This window comes from Peromyscus leucopus, chromosome 9 (assembly GCF_004664715.2).
Source record: "Peromyscus leucopus breed LL Stock chromosome 9, UCI_PerLeu_2.1, whole genome shotgun sequence".
NCBI classification, from domain to species: domain Eukaryota; kingdom Metazoa; phylum Chordata; class Mammalia; order Rodentia; family Cricetidae; genus Peromyscus; species Peromyscus leucopus.
The window spans coordinates 92097032-92122233 of NC_051070.1; the positions used below are offsets into that span (position 1 = coordinate 92097032).

General features: G+C 44.3%; 1 protein-coding gene across 1 annotated transcript in view; it reads left to right on the forward strand.

The window, feature by feature from the left end:
• Nek10 (NIMA related kinase 10) overlaps positions 1-25202 on the forward strand; it is a 194168-nt gene that overhangs the window by 13695 nt on the left and 155271 nt on the right. Inside the window, exons 4-9 of the mRNA XM_028856310.2 lie at positions 4160-4290; positions 6352-6450; positions 16695-16779; positions 20730-20771; positions 22476-22554; positions 23645-23712. Coding sequence (XP_028712143.1) covers positions 4160-4290; positions 6352-6450; positions 16695-16779; positions 20730-20771; positions 22476-22554; positions 23645-23712 — 504 coding nt within the window. The remainder of the gene's footprint in view (positions 1-4159; positions 4291-6351; positions 6451-16694; positions 16780-20729; positions 20772-22475; positions 22555-23644; positions 23713-25202) is intronic.

Consider the following 25202-nt stretch of genomic DNA (forward strand, 5'->3'; position numbering starts at 1 on the left):
CTGCACTTTTACCCTTCTCAATATTTGCAACATCTGCTTTCACAGATGGAAAAGCTGAGGCACAGAGAAATGATTGTCTCAAGATACCAGTCTGGTCATGGAATCTAATTCTCTAACTAGACACCCCCAGCCTGTGCTGTATACCCTAGCCACGGTGATGCCGTTCGATGAACTGGAAAATTAACTTAGAGTTTAAAATACTTGACCGAGTCAAATGTCCTTGAAATAGCTTTTCTCTGTGAGCTCTTCCCTCTGTGTCATTCCTGCTACAAGGTCCCTGAGATTCCTCTTATCTGCATGTTCTAGAAGTTATTTACCTCTGGTCACTTGCAGCTGTTCCAGATCACATCCACTCTTCTTGGGGAGGAAGGAAATAACCCTGACCATGGTTTTGTCACAGGCCCATTTTCCCCAGCTCCGTACATCCCCCAGTGTGACCACAATATCCCAAGCTGCTATTGGCTTGCTTTCTCCTAGGCCTCTATCTGTGAGTTCTGTCTTGTTTCTTAGGTCCAAATCAACTGCCCCTCCTTCACACACGGCTGCCTTCCTCACATGGAACTCCTTCTCCATGGTAGCAATTTCCTCTCTTGGGGACTCTTTTAGTCTTATTTCCTGATAAGATCCATCCCCTTGTCGGCAATGTTGGTTTTGCTTCTGATCCACTATTTTATCTTTTCTACAAGTTTGTGGTTGTTTCTCTTAAGTTGACCTGGGACTTGGGACCTGGGTCACCATGTGCATGAATAGTCGCTGGCCGGGTGAAAGAAATGCCTACAGGGCCTCTGGATTTGGTTTGTGGCTTGAAGCCTTCAGTGTTGACGTTTATGGTGGCTAGGTCTACTGTGCCTCCCTTTGCCATGCCCTTGCTTCTCCCTGGCACAGCTGATCAAAGTTAAGTTAATGATTTCTTTTTTTTCTTTTTTTTTTTTTTTTAGCCAATTTGGAATTCTCAATCATTTTTTTCTGACAAGTTCATATCTTTTTGCTAAATTTTTGTACACAAATAATGCATATTTAAATGTTGTAATTATTTAGAGAGCAGAGACCTGTAAGAGAGCATGCAGTGACTAGCCTCACTTGGAGGAAAGTTCCTAAACCTCTCAAATTCTATGGCTCATTCTGGTGTGAAAGTTCCCGGCATCTGTCATCCTGGAAACAAGTTACTCTGAGCTTGTTCTCTTTTCCTGAAACAATGTGAGATATATATGTGAGACGGAGGATTCTAGGACAGCTCAGAAATTTCCTTGTGCCCTGCTTCTTTCAGGAAGAAGATAAGGAGCACCTAAAGTTATACAGTGTGTGGAAATTTATCATAAATTAAAACCAGGGCCAACCTTAAGGTGAAAAATAAGGGCTGGGAGAGTCAGAGCAAGAAGCCCCCAACAACATATGCAAGTAGGGACATGTTCCCTTCTCAGATTTTCAGTGGTCCATTTGAGGAGGGATATTTGTGAGTCAGACCCACTTACCAGAATTCCGCTGATGTGGCCTTTTTAAAAAAAATTGTATTTTGTTTACAAATGGACTGTGATAACCAGTTACTAGAAATTCTAGGGGGAAAAATGTCCCCTGTGATTTGGGCAGAGTTGCTGAGAAGAGAATGTCCTTCTGTGATTCTTCATGGAGCCAGGCTCCCTATTGGTCAGTTGTGCTGTGGTACTTGGCTCACTGTCCTGACTGCCTGTGCAGATCTGTCACATCAGAGCTGGTCTTCTGTGGGACTCCCTCTGCCTGACAGACCTTGGACTACGACCACTGTCTCTACTTTCTGCCATGACAAGCCCTGGGCACTAACTTTGAAGAATGTTTTTCAAGCCCATGTAATGGCTTCAAGCTCCTTCTGCTCTGTACTGCAAACCCCTTGGTCACTACATATCCGTGACTTCTCACCATATCTGGTATGCCATGTGTCTTCAGCAGGTGTGGGGATGGATGAACTTACTGAAGAGCTGCCTGGGGACAAAGCAGCCGTTCATTCAATAGCTTCGTACTGGAATAGCTGCTATCTGTTGGTTTTGTGTGATGTACTAAGAACATAAGAACCGGTATCTATGACTATCTTCAGGGTGACTGAACTCAGGGAGGTGGCAGATGTGTAGACCAGGCAGGACACTTGACTGTGGTGAGTGCAGTGAGCACGGGCCACTCCATTAGGAAGGCCTGAGCAGTCTATAACCTGTGCCCTGGCCTGGAACCAAGAGCTCAGGGTTCATCTGACACAGTGGATCTGGGGCACGGGGTAGCGGGTGGCAGGCGTAGGGAAATTGCCGTGGTTTCTGAACTAATGTTGCTTTTTCATCTGAAGGAGCTGATTGTATCAAATTCTTATTATCAAGTACCTGGGCTTTGCAAATAGAGCTTTTCAAGTACAACTTGCCCCTGTGACTCTCGGAGTTGATTCTTAGCACTGGCAGCCAGGCAGTCTGTGGCAGGGGTTGGGGTCTGGGGGTGAGAGCTATATCCTCTTTTTCCTTCAAGTGGCTTAGACACGTTTGCTCTGTGCTTGTTACCTTCTTTCTTGCAGGCAGGATTCTAGGAGTTTTGTCAATTACATAGGGCTTTGAAATTCCTTAGGCCTAGAAAACCTACTTCCTGGTGTGTGTGTGTGTGTGTGTGTGTGTGTGTGTGTGTGTGTGTGATGACAGTTCAGTTCCTGTCTATCAGAAAAATGAACTTGTTGCTATGACTTCATATCTAATGTTTTTTAGGTTATAAGCCCACATTTGGAAATCACCTAATTCATAACGACAAACTTATTTACTTAGCAAATTTATGGTAGTGGTTACAAGGTTTATAAGAGTGTTTATAAAACTGTTAGATCTGTGCCTGCGCATAGCAAATACTGTGTAAACAGTAACTTGCTTAGCTCTCATAACGCAGAGTTACACACTGCTATTATTCCTTCTATTTTAATGACATGGAAACCAGCATACACAGAGATTAAATAAATCCTCCAAGGTCACACTGTTAGCTGATGGTGGATTCAAACCCACAGAACCTGATAGGGAGTGTGGTTTTATCACTAAACTTTGCTTGTTCAAGTTCTTTTGGCCACTTGCTCACAAGGGGGCCTAGATTGGGTGCTGGAACTGATATACAAAGGTCGTTTTTATAGAACAGATTGTTTACTGTCACCGTTTTGAAAATTCAGCTGAAGTTAGATGATAGGAAGCATCTTGGGGTAGCTACTAAGCAGTAACGCTGTCATAAAGCATTTTCTTATCTACAGCCTTATAGGAAGTAAGGAAAATCACCTTAACATAAGGAAATTGTGGTCGATTTCTGTACTCTAGTTTCTACAGTTGTGATTGTGCACAATGAAATAATTTATTGAAAAATGGATTCCTTATTATGCTTTGCTTGCTTTATGTTTAATAATTGATTGTAGGACATATTTCATTCAGACTTTGGAAAAGATGGGGCATTTTTTTTTCATGTTATACTCAATTTCATATGGAACCAAAACCATATCTCAGGGTGGTCTCAACCGTAGTGACTAGTGGTGTGTGAATCTTGCTGACATGTAGAACTAGCGGGTAGGCTTCTAAACATGTATTTCATTGTGGTAAACTCGACATTTAAATCAGTGTCTAAGTATCGTTGTTCAAACTGAGCAACAGTGATGGGTTCTTGCCTGTGCCTGTGTGCTAAGCCCTTGGTGAACAGTGTATACACTGGTGAATGCAGGCAGAGAAACACTCTTCCATGCAGTGTGTGCTATCTGGATGCAGACACTCTCCAGCTGCATATCTGCAGCACACAAGACACTTCAGAAATCTCTACTGGCCAGGCTCACCCCAGATCTGTATCCCTAGCACTGGTTTAAGTGCCCAGGAAATATCACTGAACAAAAACATACATGTCAAAAAACACTCGTGTCAACGTGAGACAGACTGAGCATACATAACAGTGAGCTATGGCACGTGGCATCGTTAGTGATGGAAAGGGCCCATGCTAGGGAGTAAACGTTTAAGTTAAAGATGTTTAAATCTTGGAAACCCCTTTCCCATTTACAAGGCTGTCATCTCAGTTATTGGTCTAATGGGAAAACCCTCATTCCTTTGGCCCTCCCCCCACCTCCCCCATTCTGTGACTTGTTTTATCATGTGCTGAATGAACCATGAAGGCCATGAACTCTTTGTTTCCATTTCTGTAGCTTCCAGCCATTAACTTTGATAGTGCCCAAAACAACATGACGAAGTCTGAGACTGCCATCAAGGCAGGGGGACACAGAGCTCGTGGTCAGTGGCAGGAGTCCACAGAAGCAGTTGAACTTGAAAATTTTAGGTAAGAAATCTCCCTTGCTGTCAGAACCTATTCAAGTTTACTTATTTAAATGTATCACAGAAGTGAAAATTTAAAGTCTGAATATTCTTAGTTTAGTAATCTTAGTTAACATGGAAAGTGTTCCCAGGGGAGGAAAAAAGCCCAAGTAACAGGTTGACTAGGCAAGCATAGGTGGACCTGTCCTGGGAGGTCTGGACATCTTGCGGACACGAAGATCAACAGTTGTCCTCCGAGGAAGTATCTCCAAGATGCTGACGTGGGTAGGTGCATCCCAAGCATGGTCTTAGCTTTTGTTGTGTTTCCATATTTCTGGTGATAAAAAGGTATAAAAGAACCTGTTGCTGTGAACAGATATGGTGGCTAAAGATGATGTTAGTTGGGCTGGCAATATGGCTCAGTGGGTAAAGGGGATTGCCAGCAAACTTTACAGTCTGAGTTCAGTCCCTGGAACCCGTGTGGAAGGAGAGAACTGACTTCTGTTAAACACACACACACACACACACGCACACACGCACACACGCACACACGCACACACACACACACACACACACACATATATACAGACGCATACACACACACACATAGACACATGTATACACATATACACACAGACACATAGAGAAATGTAATAAAATTTTTTTGAAGATAATAGTTTAAAAATCTGAGTTTCTCAATTGCAAAGACAGGGTCTTGGCTTAACCCAAGAGAGCTAGTCTGTGTTTCTTTGTGTTGCTGTGTAGACCTTCTAGAAGCATGCATTCCTGTGGGCCACTCCCTTTCTGTGTTACAGTGTGTACAGTGTGTTCGTGTAGTTTGCTCTGAAGTAGCAGCATGGATGTTCCGGGAGGATCTTTTACTTGTTTGGTTTAGCTTGTTTCTCCGACATTTTATGATCTTGAACAGTTTCAGAAAAGTCATATGAAAGTGGTGTTCACGTAATTTTATTCTTTTGGGCCTTAATATTAAAATTAGCCATTTTTAATGCTTATTTAGTGTACATTTGTGCATGCGTGCGTGCGTGTGTGTAGGAAAACTTTGGGGAACTGGTTCTTTTCTTCTACCATCTGAGTTTCTGAAATTGAACTGGAGTCCTCAGGGTTGGTGGCCAAGTACCCTTACCCAGTGAACTAGCTCCTCAGCCTCCAATTTTATTATGCACGATGAAAATATCCTGTCACGGTAGCAGTTTGGCCAGTTTGTGTAATATCTTGTACTCTCCAAGGTTTAAAGTAGAATGTTTTGGGAATATTTTAAATCTATCTGTTGTGCTGTAATATCAATACAAGAGACTGAATTTGGAATATGAAAAATTTCTTAAACATATATACAAAACAGATAACAATATAACAGTTGCTGGTCGAAGAAATGTAAGCTGTCAGGAAATCCATATTAAGTACAAATGACATCTGCTGAAATACATATGACATTTGCTGGTGTTTCCAGCTGGGACAGCCAATGGAGGGTGGCAGTGTGGGTGGATCTGAGTTTGAAGCTTCCCTTGTGTGAAGAACAGCTGCATAGAGGGAAGCCCTGGAGCCGTTCCTCTCCCTTCTCTTCCTTCAGTTTGAGCTGGAGGTGCCTGGGGGAGAATTGAATTAATATGGTAAAATGAAACACAAGTGTTGGAATGCAATTTTTGAATTAAAATGTATTATTATTGTGTGTAAATGCATAGTGTGCGTGTGTGTGTGTGTGTGTGTGTGTGTGTGTGTGTGTGTGTGTGATCTCATGTGCCACAGTGTGGAACTCATGTGGAGTTCAGAGGACAGCTTTGTGGAGTGACTTCTCTCCTTCTACATGTATGCAGGTCCAGGGGTAGAGCCGAGGTCTCCCGACTTGCTCAGCAAGCTCCTTCACTAACTGAGCCACGAGCTCTTGAGCGTCATCTTTATAATCAGCTTCACCCTTGAGTTCCTATGTAACCGTTGTTGCTTGCCCTTGCTAATATGTTGACCTTAAGACTCTCAATGCAGATGACCCTTGTTTTCACCAGTAACTTTGTTAACCCCAATGGTGTTTATTATAAATCGTTTTCCTGTTTTGTTTTGTTTTTTATCTTAGTATAAACTACAAGAATGAGAGGAATTTCAGTAAACATCCACAGCATCAGTTATTTCAGGAGATCTTTACATCTCTGGTGAGAAATAGACTCATATGCAGGTAAGGCTGTGCCGCCAAGAGAGACCTCTACCCAAGAAAGGTGTGTTTCATGGATCCTGTATGGAGAATGTGCTTCAAAGCAGTCTGCGAGGGAGCACAGTGCAACTGCAGTACTTAGGAATATATGTATACACACACATATATATATGCCATAAATGCACATATATATTCAGATTTATGGCTTATTTATTTTTCTTTAATTGTTATTACATATATGTGTGTTTGTATATAACACATATGCATATACAAACACATAACAACTAAAGAAAAAGAAGTCATAAATTTTAAAGAGAGCAGGGATGGGGTGGGTTGGGTGGTAGGTACATGGGAAAGTTTTAGAGGGAGGAAATGGAAGGTGGAAATAATGTAATTATTTTATAATCTCAAAAATTGAAAGAAATTATTAAATTTATGTATAAAAAAGAGAAAAACTATGGAAAGGGGATGAAAGAGCTGGCACTCTGTCCACTAGAATCACTTGTTGGATTCTGAATTTAGCGGAATCTGGTGACAGCTGAGATGTGGGGGAGCATTGTGTTCTTTAATGTGCTTGGTTTGAGTGTGGATACTCAAGGAAGATTTATCGTGTAGTCCTTATGAAAAAGCCATCGATTAACACTGGGGACAACATGACAATACCCTTTGTGTAACACCTTTGCAGTTGACACAGTGACCAGCCTGGACTTTGAAGAAAGAAAGAGTGAGCGTGTACCTCCAGTCCAAGCCCTATGTCCTGCTATGGGTGATTGATGGGCAATCTTAGGCTATACACCTAAGGGCCAGGTCATCTTAGGTGCTACAAATTTCAGAGTTGGGTAAGGGAAATTTCAGAGTTGGGTAAGGGGTGGATTAAGTGGTAAGGTCCCCATTGTCCTCACCTCATATAATTTTGTTAGGATGCCAAGGCTTCCTCCTCCCCTTTCCTTATATCATTAGAACAATTACATCTCAGAACTCTACTGGTGTGGCTTCCTTGCCTCTTCCTTTGTGAACATCAGGGTTAACGTTGGATTAAAAGGCATAGATTCAACTTACTCAAATTGGTGAGTGTAGATGAATTTCTAAACAGTCTTATTAAATAAGAAACGCAGAGCCAAATGTAGGAGTAAAAGTCCTAGAGATCAGGGAAATAGTGATAACCACCAACCTTACCTCTCCAGTTCTGCAGGTACCAAAAGGGGCTCCTTCCTGTCTAACCTGTGCCTTTATTGCCTTGCTGTTCTGCCCTCTCATTGGCTCTTAGCCCAGCTACCTCACTTCCTTGTCACTACCTATCTGTACAGACCTCCAGGTCTCTATGGTTGGTACTGGGACCATGCTTGGCTGTTCCCTAGTGTGTCCTTGAACACACAGAGCCCCTGACTGCCAAGTGATCGGATTAAGGGCGTGTGCTACCACTACTTGACTTTTATGTTAATGGCTTGCTATTTCCTCTGATCTCCAGGCAAACTTTATTTATTAACATACAAATAAAATATCACCACAGGATACTTTTTGCCAAGAGGGGATGAGGCAACCCAGGAGAAGGAAGATAAGATAAAATACCAAGGTGAATGCTGTGTGGTCCTTCTTTTCCTCAGCAAAAACAATTACCCATATTCTAACTCAAGAGGAAACATAAATGTTTATAGTCAGACAACTAAAGACTGGATGAGATTGGTAGGTGGGAGCTTTAGACATTGGCCCAATTCTGGGTGTGGACAAGACTACACATATTTGAATATCAGTTTCACCCTGAAAGCATAATGATTAGGAACTGGGCTTGAGTGGAGCATGGCCCCTGCCCTTCCCCTCTTTTCTGCCCGTCCCCAGTGTGGCTTTCCTGCTTCCACACTGCTCAGTTGTCTTCTCTTTCAGTCCACATGCTCAGACACCTCCTCCTGTGTTCTTCTAAGCCTGACCTGCGATTAGTCCCTGTTCTGCAACTAAACCTGTTTGTCCAGAGTCAGCTGGGGAAAGCCGGCAAGTCTTTCAGAGGAGTCCTGAAAGGAAGTACTGCCTGGACCTGAGGCAGGCTGCCTTGGATGTATATCCACATGCACGAAAATTCCTTACCTTCCACTCTCTTTCTGCTCTAACACGATTTATCTGTAGTAGAGTGTGATATTAGGAATAAATTTCTCTCATCTGCCTGGTCTCCAAGACCAAGTTGTCATGAGGTTGTGCAGGGAATAACAGTTGTCACAACACTGGCAGATTCTCGACCGCCATTGCTCTTCTGTGGGCCTGCTTCCTGTTGGTTTGTGTTTCTCTGATATATAGCTTCTATATTATAATGTGGTATAATCAGCTCGTGAAGTGAACTTGCACATGGGGTTGGAGATGCAGGATTTCCTGAAGTTAGTGAAACTGGATTTAAACTGGTGGAATTTGATGCACAAGGCTGTGGCAGGATTGGGACACTGATATCTGAAGATGACAATAGGGGCTACAAGAGTTGGATTTGGAATATTAAAGATTGAGGAGACTGGGGGAAATGACATGTCACTCTAATGTATTTACAAAAAGGAATCTCATTATGTTCTAAAAGCCAAAAGTGAGTTAAAGGATGTCAGGTCATATAATATGACAATTTTAATAGATATAATATGAAATTTTGTCAAAACTATCAGAATGCATTCTATGTTTGGCATGGTTACTAAATTAGGTGTTATTTCAAAGTGAGCTTATTTAAATAGCTGGCCTTTCCTGGTGTCATTTATTCTAGAATAATGAGGACAGCTCCTCTTCCTTGCCTATGACTATGTGGAGGTGAGCAGAACCAAGATATTCTGGTTTTAGTTAGAAGAGACCTGTCCAACTCATTTGATAGGACTGTCCAAAATATCCTTTACTTCCCCCAAGCACATAAGTTGTCATCCTTATTATTATCATTTTACATCAAACTTCCCTAAGTATTTGCCACAAATTTGAAACACTTCTAAAATGAGACTGTAGCATATTTTTATGGAGATATGCTTATATACTAGAGAGAGTTTTGTGTGCTAGAATATATCTGGCCAACCCATGACCGTCTTTTATTTTAATTTAAACTTTTAATGTTTGAGAATTTTATACATGGGTACTGTCTTTGCATCATTTCACCAACTCTTTTTGTGTCCTCTTCTACAACCCTTTCAAGTCCATGACCTCTTCTTCTATGATTATTATCGTTACACACACACGTGCACATGTACACACACACACACATGCACATGTGCACACACACACACACACACATACATATACCCTTCTAGGCCCATTCACTGTTCCTCTTTTGCACACATCTTTAGGGCTGATCTCTTGGGATTGGATAACCTTATCAGGGACTTTCCTCTTGCAAAGACTAACTTTCCCTCTCTTATTAGAAATTGACTTTTTAAACCATAAAGTTTATAAAACTAAAATAATAATCATAAAGAAATAGCTATAAAAAGTGTTCTGGGAATGCACTGGCTGTCCCTAGCCGAGAGTACTAATCCAGTACTTGGTTAATAACAGGACTTGTGTTGTCCAAGCTGACACTGGGGCACAGCTCATGGTGCAAAGGGCACTTCTCTTGATCTCCTGGTCCTCTGCTTGGGCTGTGTAGGCTCCCCACGGAGTGAGAGGACCACTTGTCAGCATGCAGTGAGGGTCTCTTTACGGCTTTAAGTCTTGAAACACACCGAGCTGACAGACAGATGCTCATGGCGTGGTCTTACCAATCCTGGTCATGAAGTGCGGTCTGCAGCTAGTGCAGAACTTCGTCCCGGGTCTCAGGCTGTGGCTTTCTGTGCTTAACGCCCAGTTCTCCTCAAGAACTTCTGACTCCTTCTGGGCCTCTCTCATTTGCTCTGTGGTGCTGGTGACAAACCAGGACCGCACATGCTGAGTATGTGTCGTGTTGCTAAGCCACACTCCAGCTTGCTAGTCTCATCTGTTGATGCTGCCCCCTGCATCCCTGTGCTCAAGAGGGTCAGAGTGATGCTCCCATTCTTCTCTTTCTTCCCAGCTTCTGCTGTGCCCCTGGGGTACCTCAAGCGCAGCATCCTGCTTCTCTGTGGGCCCAACTTGTTCTGACCCCTCATGTAACCTGTCCCAGTCCTTCTCATTCTCATGACCCTAGGCTCCCTTCTTCCTTAGTATGCACTAACTTTCTGCAGACCAAAACCTGGTATTTTATCCCCAAACTTAGCCACTGAAGTTTTTTATTGCCACTGTCATAGAAGAAATATGTAGCTCTTATTTTTCACTAAAGGGAATGGAACCCAAAGGCTTTATACAGGCTAGGCAAGTGCTCTATGACTGAGCTACATCCTCAGCCCTTTGTTTGCTGAGATCGGTCTTGCTGTGTACATGTAGCCCAGACTGGTCTCAAATTCATGATTCTCTGTCTTAGCCTTGCAAGTTACAGGTGTGCACCACTATACATAGCTTCCTTATGTTGTTAGTTCTCATATAATGTTAAAGTTTTCCCTACACTTTAAATGTGTGCACACACATACCTGATGATGCATGCATATTCACACACATGCATGAACATATGCACATGCAGGCATGCACACACATGCATACAATTACACACACATACACACACATGTACACAAGCATGAATACATGAACATACATGCACTCACATGCATGCACACACATGCATAAAAGTCATAACAATTATGGAGATGGAGTGGACTCTAAGAAGGTCAAGCTGGTGCCATGGGGTAGATGGGAGGGATGAGATTTGAAGAGGGTCTCAGCAGATCTGGGCTGGCACTCTTGTCTTGTGCCCCCACGAATTCGCCAATTCCTTCCTTTGTTTTGTGAGCACACTTTTAATGAAAGGTTGGCACCAGGGCAAAGTATCTCTTTGATGAGTGTGTTCTCTCTGCTGTGTGCTGTGGCCTCTCATCCCAGAGGAGCCTGACAAGCAGCAAGCTGAATTGCTCTGCCTTCCCAGGGAAGAACTGCTTGTCCTTGGCCAACAGATCACCATGCAAAGCAACCATAACCTGGCCAGGATCATCATATTTGTGCATGACAGATGTGTTTACAATCTACATGTGCTATTGAGAGCCAGGCAGTGAGTAGCAGTCCCGTCCCAGGAGCCACACTTTCACAGCTAACAGGTCATCTCTCCTCCCTTGCTCTCCCTCTCCTTCTCTACCTCTTTCCTTCTCCTCCACTCTCCTTACTCCTCTCCCCTTTCCAGGGTCTCATTTTGTAGCTCAGGCTAACCTTGAACTTCTGATCCTGCCTCAGCTTCCAGGTGCTATGGTTACAGACCTTGGCCACCAGGCCTGGCTTTACCAGTCTCTCGGTGCTTCTGCCCTGCTCCATCTCCCCTGCGGACCTTGCTCCTGGTGGCTTCCCTGCTAGAATCAACCTCTGTCTCCCATGTCAATGGGGAGACCCTTCCTGCTTTGTCATTCGAAGGCATCATTCCTAAAACAGGACACTTGACTTTTCTCTCAACCCATGAGGAAACCTCAGCTCCACTCCCACTGTCTCCTGAGCTAATCCAGGCTGCCAGTGGTTCTGGCTTGCACAGTAGTGGGCTGCCTGGATTCCCTGCTTTCCCCATCTGGGTTTCCCTTACTCTGTTCTCAGTATAGCTTCTGGAAGGATCCTTTCAAAGTCTCAATCAGCTCATGTGAGCCCTTTTTTTAAAGCCTTCAAGTACCTTCCTAGACTATCCAAAGGCCAGATTCCTGTTCCTCAGGCCCTCAAGCTCCGTCTGCTGCCTTCTGTCTGAGCAAGCTTCTGTTTTCTCACTCTACTACTTTCTGCACAAACCCCAGGGCCTGGGCTGCAGCCTTTTCTGCTGTTCTGACACAGGCTTGCTGCCCTCAGCTCATGTGGAGTTAATCTTACAAGAGAGCCTCCCCTGACTATCCCAAAATAGCATCCTGCCCTAATGAACCCTGGTCCTGGTTGTTCTTTGCCATCACCACTTGACAGATCTACAGTCTGGGCTTCTGTTTCATGCCCTTCAGAGGGCCCCCAGTGGAGCCCAGGCCTTGCCTCCGCTGTACTCCAAGTCCACTCAGAACCAGGCTGGTGGGGCATGGTGGTGAAGATGTGGAAGCACTGTGACGTGTCCACAGCCCCCACATGGGTTTCTTCCTGACTGGATGTGGGCTAGGCTTCGTGGGTAACAGAGGATGAGCAAGGAACATAGAGAAGTGGGAGAGGAGTCGGTGTGGATTCCGGACAATCCTCACACGTGTTCTTGTTTCTGTTAAGTGTTGGGTCTATTCTGATGTAGTTTTACTTGTCCACTTATCCAGAATAAAAAAGGGTCATTCTAAGAATGAGGATATTTATTTTGGAAGGTGAACTTTGTTTTTGGTGTGTGTTACGGGAAGCAGTACACAACATGAGAAAAGCGTTCATTGTGAGCTGAAGCGTGTTCCAGGCAGGTGGGGGGCAATAGCCTCTCCAGATATACACGGAGTGTTTTCTGCAATGGCCGCCTGTCATTTGGAGCACTCATGTCACATATGGGCGTCTTCCTCTCTGAAGGAAATAGAAACGCCCCCGACCATCTTTCTTCTCAAACATTGTATGTGCAGTGACATTTTCCTTTTCTTTTGACACTGCTGGCAGAAAGTGGGGTCCTGGACAAGGGTGCTGGGAGCTGAACACACTGCGTATATTAATAGTCCTGTGGAAGCCGTGGCGTCAGTTCAGGCCCCAGAGAGGTTAAATGCTTGCCCGCTTATGAATTTGCGCCTGTGTGGCTGCCGTGTTGAGACAGCCTCCAGGGAAGCGCTGTCACTGCAGATTCATGGCTTTCCGGAGCTGCCTCCAAGGACCCGTGTCCCGTTCCCATGGTAAATGTATCTGAAGAGTGCTTTCACCCACATTCGTGCAGAACCCCAGTGAAGGGACCTGCCTGCCTGAGTCAGTCTGATGAAGACACTGCTCTCCATCTGTGCCTATTTTCTGCATAGTTCTTTGGCTACACTAAGTCCTGTGTTTTCCAGGTCCCCTGAGTCTTGGTGAGCAGAGGTGCATGTAATTCCCCACAGAGCCAGGGCTGCATCCCTGTGGTCCTTCTGTCCTCCTCGGAGTTCCAGGCCAGGAGCCAAGGAAGGTCTCCTTCTGAGGTCATTCTCGAGGGGCAGAACCCAGGGACTCAGCCATCAGGAATCCTATTTACAATAGTAGGGGAATAGCTATGAGAAATATTAATAGTCTTGGGCTTCCATCCCAAAATTACAAAGCAAAACAAAACAAATGTGATTTGCCTAGAACAGAACTTTCAACTCAGACTATTCTGGATCCCTTCATTTGGTTAGACACCATTAAGAATGAAAATTAAAGTCAACATGGAATTTTAGTTCATTTTCTTGAGGAATAAGGAGAAAAACAGAAAAGACCTTTTAATATGTATTTTAATATGGAAAAATCCACAGTAAAGGTCACAGACTTTCCTGTGAAGACTGGCCATGGCTGACAGGAAGAATACCGCACACATATTTGTAGCACAGATCCTGGCTTTCTCCCTTGGATACTGAAAATGTTGTTGGCGTTCAGTCACATCAGATGGCCCATGGCTGTTGCAGCTGTTGCTAGCCACCATTGTACGCCTAGGGAGGGGAGAGGGTCTTCGAGCTGTGTGCCTTTGCCCTGTACCCTCTTCAAAATAAGAGTATTAGAGTTGTTATATTTTTGCAGGTGTCCTAAAATATTCCATATTTTCACCGACGGAGAGTCTGAAGTATGATAAACCACAGTGCTATGGCCAGTAAGGCCTCATGCGTGCTTGGCAAATGCTCTACACTGAGTTACAGCCTACATCTACTTAAAACACAACAACTGCTTTTAATCTAACATATAAAGTACTTGGTTTATTCTGTCATTTTCATACTTTGTTCAGATTTGTTCTTTTCTGAGCCCCCTTTCACTTATTTTGAAACGATCTCACTAAGTTGCCCAGGTTATCTTTAGGCTTGCTCCATACCTCAAATTTATAATCCCCCTGTCTCTACTTCCCAAGTACCTGGATGACAGGTCTGTGCTTGGAGAGTTCTGCTTACCAGGCAACCCAAGGGTGGGCTGAGTCTTGTTTTTATTTTTCCAAAGAAACCGGCTGTGCCCCGTGGCACAAGGGTCACCGATAAAGTGACTGCACTGGAGAGGGCCATGCTCTTGTTGGTAGTGGCAAGGGGCAGCTGCTGGTCGCTTCGCTGGTGGTGGTGAGGGAGAGTAGTTCCCAAGGGGGTGGTCACAGGTCTTTCCTTCTGCGTCTGTGTGCTGGGGTATGAACCGCAGGGAGCACACAGACCTTCCAGGAGTAAATCAGTGGGTCTAGAGCCCTGCCAAGCTCTGTCTCACCAGATGGAAGGGGTGGTGAGTGGTGTTGCCAGGGAATGGAAGATGCCTAGGGCAGCTGCCTCAGATGTCACCCTGACTCATTCACTCAGCTTCTAAACGTGCATGTTTAGGGGAAGCGTTGAACTCCTCAGTGCTATAGAGAAGACAACCTGAATCTTATCTCTAGAGCCCAAGAACAGATTTAGGACAGGTCAGGGGACAGATGGCCTGGGTCTTCAACTCAGGTAAGTGTTCCATATGGCAGGGGTGTTTACAGCATTATGACATTGCCTTATGCACAGTCAGGTGAATGGCATTGTTATTGTAGTCTGAAAGAGTTCCTGCTCTTTCCCCATTTCCCTTGCCTGAAGATGAAATTATGGACCCTCTGTGTTTCAGGCTTTTGTTAATTTGGGCACAATGATTACCGTGGGACTAGCATGCAGGACAGTGTGAGGCGTGCGTCACCAGGCTGGACCTGCCTTCTGTGGACAATGCCTGACTGTACTTGCAATAGCAAGATCTGGGAGGGCAGTGCTTAGCGACCTTCTTCACCTCAGGAGGGTACCGGGCTGTGCAGTAGTAACCTCTTCACTAAACATGCTCTGTGGCTAGAAGTAACCTCTTCATTAAACATGCTCTGTGGTTAGCACAGTAAAGGTAATGGGAGTCCTGGGGTTGGAGAGCCACAGGAGGCTGCCATTGGGAAGCACCTTAGGGCCTGGCTCACAGACAACCTGTCACAGGGCTGGAAGGGAACAGGGGCTATGGCAGGAGGTGGGCTTAGAGGCATATGATAAGACAGATCCTGCAGAGCCTTATGGGCAAGAGGATAGATTGTGAGACTTTCCTTTTGAGGGCTTTGGGTGCTGCTGGGGAATTTGGAAAACAAGGTAGGGGCAAGGAAGACACATTTAATGTTTTAACACATTTACTACCAGCTTTAGCTGGACTCAGGATGGCATGTACTCTCTGAGGCCCAGCTTGAAGGACAGAGGCCTTTGGCAGGGGAAGGGGGCTGGGAGTGGGGACACCCAGGGGAACTCGAGTTGTCTTCCCCTGTGCTAACCAGAAGGGAGGCGGGCTGCTGCTGTTCTTTCATTGTTGTTGTTCTGAGGAGGTCTCAGTGTAGCTCAGGCTCGCCTCAAACTCAGTATATGGCCAAGGGTGACCCTACACTCTGGGTCCTTCCCAGCTCTAGGCTCTTCAGTGTCTACTACCATGCCTGGCTCAGAAATGTGATGACAGGACAGTGAAGGATTCTTGTTAGGCCAAGCTGGCCTTGAACTTAAGATTTTCCTTCTCCTCTTCAGTCTCCAGAGTTCTGGAATCTTAAGTTCAAGGCCAGCCTGAGTTATAGAGTGAAACTTGGGCATTAGTGGTGCACGCCTTTAATCCCCAGCACTTGGGAGGCAGAGGCAGGCAGATCTCTGTGAGTTCAAGGCCAGCCTGGTCTACAGAGTGAGATCCAGGACAGGCACCAAAGCTACACAGAGAAACCCTCTCTCGAAAAAAACAAAAAACAAAATAAAAAAGAAAAAACTAGAGTAAAACTATTTTACAATGCTTATTTGTTTGTCTGTTTTTGTTCTCTCAGTATATGCATGCAACTTTTTCAGATGGAAACTAGGCTGTTGGGACAATGATGCTTCTTAAGCTGGACCTAATTATTGGAAGTTTTAGCTCTTTGTTTTGATTTAGGGACAATATGAAATATTACTAAGTTAGTGTGAGTGCTCAGAACCAGATTTGTTTGGAGGGTCCCATTACCAAAGAGATGAAGATGGCTTCCAGTGTTTTACATTGGTGTGGGTCCAGGCTAAAATACCAAGTCACAGTCCCTTACAGATGAAGCTGAGATGGACCACTGGCCTGGTTCCTTCACAGCTTTTCCTTTCCTTCAAAGCTGTGTGTTGTTTGTGAACTGTCTAAACACCAACACACCCTCTTTTGTTTTTTTCTTTCAGAGAGTGGGTTAATCGAGCTCCATCCATTCATTTTCTGAGAGTGTTAATATGTCTGAGGCTGCTAATGAGGGATCCATGTTATCAGGTTGGTTGGAAAAAGTAAAACTGTTCTTCACTTATAACAAAAATGAAATAATTAAATTAAAAACCCAGTGGGCTTTTCTTCGAGATGGACCATGTTAATGTTTCCTTCACAAGGCAGGGCCTTCCTGATGTGGCACACAGCTCACCTGCTGTTTGAAAAGACTAGGACGAAGTGATTTGCAGGCCGGTACAGCTGCATGCTTATACTTAACCTGTAAGGTTCAGTGACTGAGTCCTGGTCTACGTGTTCACTGCTACCAAACCTTTGAAGCCATTAGAGTTCCAGGAGGTACACAGTAGTCCACACACTGAAGTGTGTTTACGGTCATGACGCTCACCCGGGCCAAGTCACCAGTGACAAGAGGGGAGCTTACCACGTGACTCCAGAGGCAACCCCTGGGAACAGCAGGGCTGCAGCCTGTTAGCAGCCAAGAACCCATCCCTTCCCAGCTCTCTGCTGGTATCCCAGCTCTCTGCTGGTAACCCTGAGCCCAGGAGAGCACAGGGGCTCCCTCCTATGGGTCTCAGGGGAGGGGCCTGCAGCGCGAATCTCCCCATCTATCACTGTTAGTTGGATGGGTCGTCTCTAGTTTACAACTTCTTGCATTTTAATGTGCACAGGAATCAATGGGGATCTCATAGATACAGATTCTTAGTCAGTAGGTGGGAACCGAGGCTCCTAATTCTACATTTCTTTTTAAAGATTCATAATATTTAAGTGCATATGTTTGTGTCTGTTCTGAGGGTATGTTATATGTCTTCCTGTGCCTACAGAGGCTGGAAGAGGGTGTTTGGGTCCCTGAAACTGAAGCTGCAGGTGGTTGTGAGCCACCTTGATAGGGATGCTGGGGACCAAGCTCGGGTCCCCTGCAAGAGCAGCAAGTGCTCTTAACCACCTTGCCTTCTCTCCAGCCTCATTCTGCACTTCTAAAACAGTTCTAGGAGATGCCAGGGATGATGAGCCACAGGGCCATAGTTGGCCTTGAATAGGAAGGGCTTGGTCCTTTAGCAATGAGACTTTAAAGAACGGCCTACTCAAGGGATCTGGTTCAAAGCTTTCCAGCCTGGCTGGGAGGGAGGGAGGAAGCCGCAGGTGCTGCTGTTTGCCAAGTTGACTGTGTTTCTGAAGCACCCGGAGGTTTTCCTGATCAGTAGGTCTGTGGGCAGGCCGTGACAGTCAGCTTCTCAGTGACAGTGAGGCTGCTGGCTGGGCTGACACGGTGTGAGAGGCCTCATGGAGATTCTGTTCAACCGTGTTAACATCTCAAGCATGCCTGTTATCTGTACAGACGGTTGGATTTTTTCCTTCCAAAGGATCTTGTTTTATGCTGAGTCTTTCCAAACTACTGGGAAGCTCATAGCACGTAGGTTCTTATGATAGATTCAGTTTTGTTGGTAAATTCTCACTTAAGACAGAATGTTCCCTTTCATTGCCCCAATCATCATCTCTCCCAAACTTAACACTAAAACAAAATGCCTCTCACCTTGCCTGGAGGTTTCTGGGGCTGCGGATCACTGTATCTTCTGTTCAGAGGCTGCATTCCTTTCCTCACATACATTCTAAACCAGCTTTGTGCTGTTATTGTCACTTGAACGCTTTGCATGTGCTGTCAGGGTGTCCACCGAATGGCATTCTGTCCTGGTTGTCCACAGACCTGTGAGCCACTGTGTGGAGCTGTGTGAACCATGCCTTTCAGAGCTGCCTCTGCCAAGCTATGTGATTGGTGTATGTAAGGAGAAGCGTATGTCTGACTTTTCCTGCCAGGTCCGGGGTGTGCTGACTGCTCCCCTTTATCAATGAGCCCCACACTTGCTCTCTGATAAGTCTCCATTTGGATAAAATCCCTACATGCAGAGTATTAAAGAGTATTCAAGGAGGAACAGCTCGTTCTCAGGCTTACAAGAGGTCAACAAAAGGTTTACCTCAGCATACCTTGTTTGCTGAGAAAATTGGTGACTGCTGATCTGCTTTTAAAGTATGGCCTTTTTTATGTTGCCTTTGATTGATTGGCAGAAGGTAGCTCACACTCCTCCTTAAAGCAAGGAACGGAACGCAGTGACTACTCTGTTTATGGCACTTTGACACACACTATGTCCGCATCCCTGGTTGACAGTCTTTCCATAGAAGGGGATTCTCCCGAGCGTCTGCTCCTGGCCTGACCAGAAGAGCGTGGGCTCTGCCAGTTGTATAATGCTTTGAGTTGCCAAGAATTCTTGGCCACAGCCACAAGGCCGTGGTGGGGATTACTGCACCATCCTCCGGCAAATGTCAGCAAGGCTTTGCCATCACTGCGCTTGGCTCCCTTCCTGTCCGTGTGCGGGTCTGGAGTGCAGCTCCAGACCATCTCCACTCCATGCCCACTCCTCCTGCCCGATCATGAGCTCTAAGAGGAGCCCCAAGCCACTCTGGCAGGAGCCGCCTTCTCCTCTCTTCTTTGTTATTAGAAATATTTGGATTTTTGTGCAGCTGTCCTTCCTTCTTGCAGAAGTAATGGCCCTTCTGCTAGCCAGGTTTTCTCTCTCTTCTACCTATCATGCACTATATATATATTATATATAATACCTGAATACCTGAAAGCATTCCTTTCTTGGTCCAGCTATTCAGGTCTTCTCACATTTACGACTGCAGTTTCTCTTTTCAGTTTTTAAAAATTTCATTTCTATTTATTTACTCTCTCTCTCTCTCTCTCTCTCTCTCTCTCTCTCTCTCTCTCTCTGTGTGTATGTGTGTGTGTGTGTGTGTGTATGTGTGTGTGTGTGTGTGTGTGTGTGTGTGTGTGTGTTATATAACAGAACACATGTGGTGGTCAGAGGACAGCTTATGAGAAGTGATTCTCTCCATTCACCGTGTGAGTCTCTAGGATGGAGCTCTGGTCATCAGGCCTGGCAGCAGGTGCCTCATCTTGCAGCCCCACACCTCCATTTCTTAAAGCATCAGGTTCTCCACCCAGTCCGCTTCCTTCTGTCGTGTCTATGTACTGCCTCACTTACACACAGAACTTAAAGTACCAATTTTGCTTCGGAAGACAGTTAGCCAGCCAGCCATGCGCTGCTGGGCCTCCCTCCTTGACTGACATGGTTTATAGACTTGGCTGCTAATGTTCTGAGGCTTAGGTGAATGTTTAATGGAGCTTCTCAACCACAACAAAGCCAGGAAAGAACAGAGAAGCCATTTTTAAAGGTATAGTTATTTAGAATTATTTGTAATTAGAGGATTTAAGTTGGATTTTTAAGGCTAGGTGGGGTCCCCCACAGGATAAATGCTCAGCTAAACTGATTATAGGAATCTCTAACACATTGCTTGTCAGAGGCAAGAGCAGATCTTAAAAGCCTCCAAGCTGTACTTACATTAGAGATGATGATAAAAGGTGGTGATGGGAGGTGATGTTTCTTGACCACTGGGCAGGAGGGCACAACAGCACCACATTGTCTTGTGGCTTTGCTGCTCTGCAGACCCCTTCCTCTTCCCTAGCACCTGAGTGCTGTTTACTCCATTCTATTTTTAAATCTTGGCTTCTCCAGAATGTTCTCTTCCTCGTCACCATCGTGGCCTGTAGTGCCTGAGCTCTTCACTTTGCCGCTCACCATTTGCTGCTGCTGCTTTTTGTCCACAAGTTCATATTTTTAGCCTTGGGCATTTCCCAAGTCTACTTTTTTTTTCCTGGTGGTAGAAAGAAGTACAAAGAATGAGAAATGGGAGGCAGGCTCCAGTTCTGACCAAATGTTTTTTGTTTGTTTAGGTTTTTTTTTAAATCTCAGCAAACACAATTTTATATTCATTAGCAATTTATCTTAAGTATAAAATGACAAATACTAAATATTCTGTGTTTATGTGAGAATGTGGAACTTGAAGAAACAATAATAAATCATACAACTTAGTAATGGAGTCACTTGTAAAATATGTACCTCATCTCCTCTAGCATGCTCTATCTATTGCTTTTATTTTATTAGGAAATACTCCATAAATTGGGTGGGATTGAAGACCTAGCCCAGGTAAGATTGCTTCTCTGGAAGCTGCTCTTGCCTTTACATTCTGGGTTAATTTCTGGATAAAGATTAAATACTCATGCAATGGTGGGCTTGGTGCCTGGTTCTCTCTAAATATTCACCCTTAATATACTCAGGTTGGAGGTAAGTGTAGTAGCTGAGGGATTAGGATGCTTCTCTGGCTTGTCTTCAAAAGAAACAAAGGGGATTGCTTGTATTGGAGCTCAAGTCATGAGCTGCTAATGCTCAAAGCAGCCAACAAAGGCATGTTGGTGTCTGCTGCCTGCCAGGCAGAAGCAGATGGGGTTGGTAACTGTGGCTCTGAGACATGACACTCACAGGCAGAGAGTGATGGAAAATACTTTGTTCTTGCTAATTGGCCTCATTTACCCAGCTGGTACAAATAAAAAAAGTGTTGTAAAAGGTTTCATTTTTAAATTTGCAACATTTTAACTAAGTTAAAAAACTTTTAAAGTCGAATGTCTTTAGCTAATGATGACAAGAAAGACTATTGTCATCATGATATGCATTGCCTGTCCAGTCACTTCTCATGGTGTGAAGAAGTATGGCGTCATTATGTTTTTCCCACATAAAACACCCACTCTTGATTAAGTATTCATAAGTTGATGATAATACAAGGAATGACTCTGGTTTTAGGGTTTATTTTTTGCATGAAAAAGAATTTTATAATAAACTACTTTATTAGCCTCGTGTCTTGTAGTATCTTAAATTATATTATAGGGAATGATAGACAGGTGTATATGTGCTGAGCAACTAACTACTCAGCAACTCAGGCTTATCAAGAGAGAAAACAGTTTCTGAACGGCCCAGTCTCACAAAAGCTATGGTATGTTGACTTTTGTTGACTTTTGTTGACTTTTGTGATGGATCTCACTATGAAACCCAGGTTGCTGCAAACTTGCAGTCTTCTTGCCTCAGCCCCCTCTACTAGCTAAATAACAGGTTTATACTCACTCTGCTATTTTTATTTTATTTACTTGTTTATCCTTATATGAGCAGTAATCTCACCATGTAGCCCAGGCTGGACTAGAACTCCTGAATCATCTGCTCCAACCTATGACAATTGAACACAGTCAGATTAGCACTGGATCCTGGGAAGGTGATCCATGTTCAGTTTTTAAAAAGAAGTTTAACTGGAGATTCACCTCATTGAACAAAGTGAACTTCCATACGTTGTAAAGGATCTTATCACTTACCTATCACTCCTGCTCTCTTATTATGTGTGTTTCTCTGAGTCTGTTTCTTAGTTATTGACAGGAAGGAGTTATCAGATATCTTATTTCATTCCCATTACTAATTTTTGTATGTATGCTGGTTAAATATAATTTGAGATATTATAAAATATTGGTATATATAGTATGTTACAAACATTTCACTGCAAGGAAAATCAAAGAATCGAATTACCATGTATATCTTACATGAAGCACACCATGAATTTATTCAGTTACAAGTCATTTTGGGATTTTGAAGGCTTTCAGAATTCCTTCAACTTTTTGGGCATTCAGGAAAAACTTGGGAAACACTAAATCCAGTATCCTGCCCTTGAGTACAACAGGCCCTGGGAGTACTGAGCAGAGGTTGGATTCCCTCTTGTGCCATCTGGGGCTCCTCTTAAGCCCTGCACTCTGTTTCCTGTGTACTTTTGGTGCCAGCTTTCTGACCAGCTTGTTGGGTTGGTCTTTCAAACAGTACATGGAGATCGTGGCCAACGAATACCTGGGCTACGCAGAGGAGCAACACTGTGTGGACAAGCTGGTCAACATGACGTGTAAGCATGGTTGCCAGGGACACAGCTAATTCTGTGGACTTGCTGGGAATGGAGTGTGATGTTCGCATCAGGAGAAAGGGCACATGCTGTTCTTACTGGTATTTCACTCACATGGTGTGTGCATTTGTGCCAGCGGATGGATTCCATAGCACAGGCCCCCAAACCTTCCCAGGGCAGCTCTTCCTTCGGCAAGAACATTTGTTTCCGGAATGAAATCTTCCATATAAGCCACATCTGGTGAAGAGTTCTACCTTTTAATTTCTGTGAAAATGTCAGATTTTAGGGTTTTTTCTTTTTTGCTCCTAAAATTTGTGAAATAATTATGTCTAGCTCAGAGAATTTGGACTAACCAGAGCCTGAAAAAGAAAACTGAGAACCTCACCTGGAGAGCAGCGTGGAAGCTGTGGCCTGGGCGTGGGGCATCTTAGTCATTCATATGGCTTCCGTGGGAAGCTTGACCAGTTTCTCTTCCCACCTCTTGCCTTACTTCCCCTCTACCCACCCCTCTCCACCTTAGAGCTCCTGCATCCCCACCTTCCTCTTTCCTTTCTCTTCCCTCTCCCTTCCAGTCCCTCTAGGTGTGGCAAGCCACAGGCTTCCTGCTGCTCAGGGTGCCAGCTCAAGCCCTTTGTCTTTGTGTGGACAGACTGCTTTCCTGTGCTTTGCTGGCTGGGCATACACTGGCTCTCATGTGCAAGGGAGATGCCAGGCCCAGAAAGTTACTTTAAGGGCAGCTCTCTCAGTGCAGGAACCTTCCCAGGTTTCATGTCCTGGCTGACCTCCCTTCTCTTCACGAGTTGGGATATTTATGAGCAAGGCCTCTTAAGTACAAGGCCTTGAACTTGTAAAAAGGTTCAGGAGCCTGTTTAACTTTAAATACAAGGGGATTTGCTTTTGTGATATTTTCATATTTATAATACTAGTTGAGCTCGTGGGTAGTTCCTAGAGTTGAAAGATACGTCCTGTCCTCCACTGTTCCTTTTGTGGGTCTGTGTTTCTGTTTTTCCTTTCTCTACTTTCCCATCACATTTGAGGATCTGGGTTTTCATGACTACTGGATCTCCCTCTGAATGATTTCTTTCTTTAACAGATATTTTTCAAAAACTTGCTGCTGTGAAAGACCAAAGAGAATGGGTCACTGCGAGTGGAGCCCACAAGGTGAGTGGGCTCTTGAGGTCCACACTCCTCTGTGTGGCATCAGTTCGCATGCCCAAGTTCACAGCCTGAGGGTCAAGCTACACATCATTATAAGTCATAACACTGTTCACACAGCCTAAAATGATGACTTCTCATCTCCTTATTTTCTTTACGAACATAAGGAATAAATAGCTGGCACAGTGCATGATGGATTTTATTTTTTTCATTCCATATAATGCAAGCTGAGTGCATTAATGTTGTAAACAGAATGGAGTTGTTTGCTGTTTATTTACAAATAAACAGATGAAAGTCATCCAATGAAAGACATATACGTTTACATATAAACAAAGCCCATCTGTCTTGTAGGGTTTATTAGTTAGAATCATGAAATCACCATTGTCTGTAAGTCACAGATAATTGGATACAACAATTTCACATGATGCAGACTCACAAGGTGGCATAGTGTTACAAGCTTATGTGTCAAGGATTTACTTTGAGGGGAAGGAGATGTGACTCAGAGAAAGAGCATTCGCTCAATATGCCTGGGGTCCTGGCCTCTGCATTTCCCGCAACACCACACACACCTGCACATGTGCACTCATGGACACACACACACACACACACACACACACACACACACAGAGGCACACAGGCATGTACCTTAAAGTAAATTATTTTACTATGTAGCAGCAGCTATGTAGAGCAGATTTCACTAACTTGTTGAGTCTTCCTATCCAGGAAGCAGTTGTATGTATCAGAGCATGATTGCCTGCAATACGTTAACATACACTGCTTATGGTCTAGGGGTTGAATCTAGGTGGTGCACAGCAGTTTTCTCAACTGACAGCAATTTCGCTGCTGTTGCTTAAGATCTGACAGAAAAGTAACATTAAATTGTTAAGTCGGCTTGGCAAAAATTTTGAAAATGCTGTTTCTGGGGTTGAAGTTTGTGAAACACGTCAGGCGCTGGTGGGGAGGAGCAAGGGCCTGGAGAAAGACGATAGTGTCATGGAAGGGATGTAAAGGGTGCCCGTGTGAGGGAACAAAGCTCCATCCCAGCAGCCACTTCCCACACTGCAGCTCTGACTAGAGCTGTGTGGCAAGAATGTTCTGGGGGATGGGAGGGGTCTGCATTCTGAAAACCTGGGAGGAAGAGAATTTATACCAATGAGGATTCAGGGACTGCATTATTCTCTAAGAAAAGCCATGAGGTATTAAACAATTTGGCCCTAGTGATAAAAAAGTTATGTTTTACAGTGATTCTCAACCTGTGGATCCCAACTCCCTTGAGGGGGTCGAACAACTCTTTCACAGGGGTCGAATATCAGAGATCTTGCATATCAGATATTTACACCATAATTCATAATAGAATCAAAATTACAGTTATGAAATAGCAATGAAATAATTTTGTGGTTGGGGGTCACTACAACAAGAGGAACTGTAATCAAGGGTCTCAGCATTAGGGAGATTGAGAACCACTGGTTTATAAAGATACTCAATACCACTTTAGT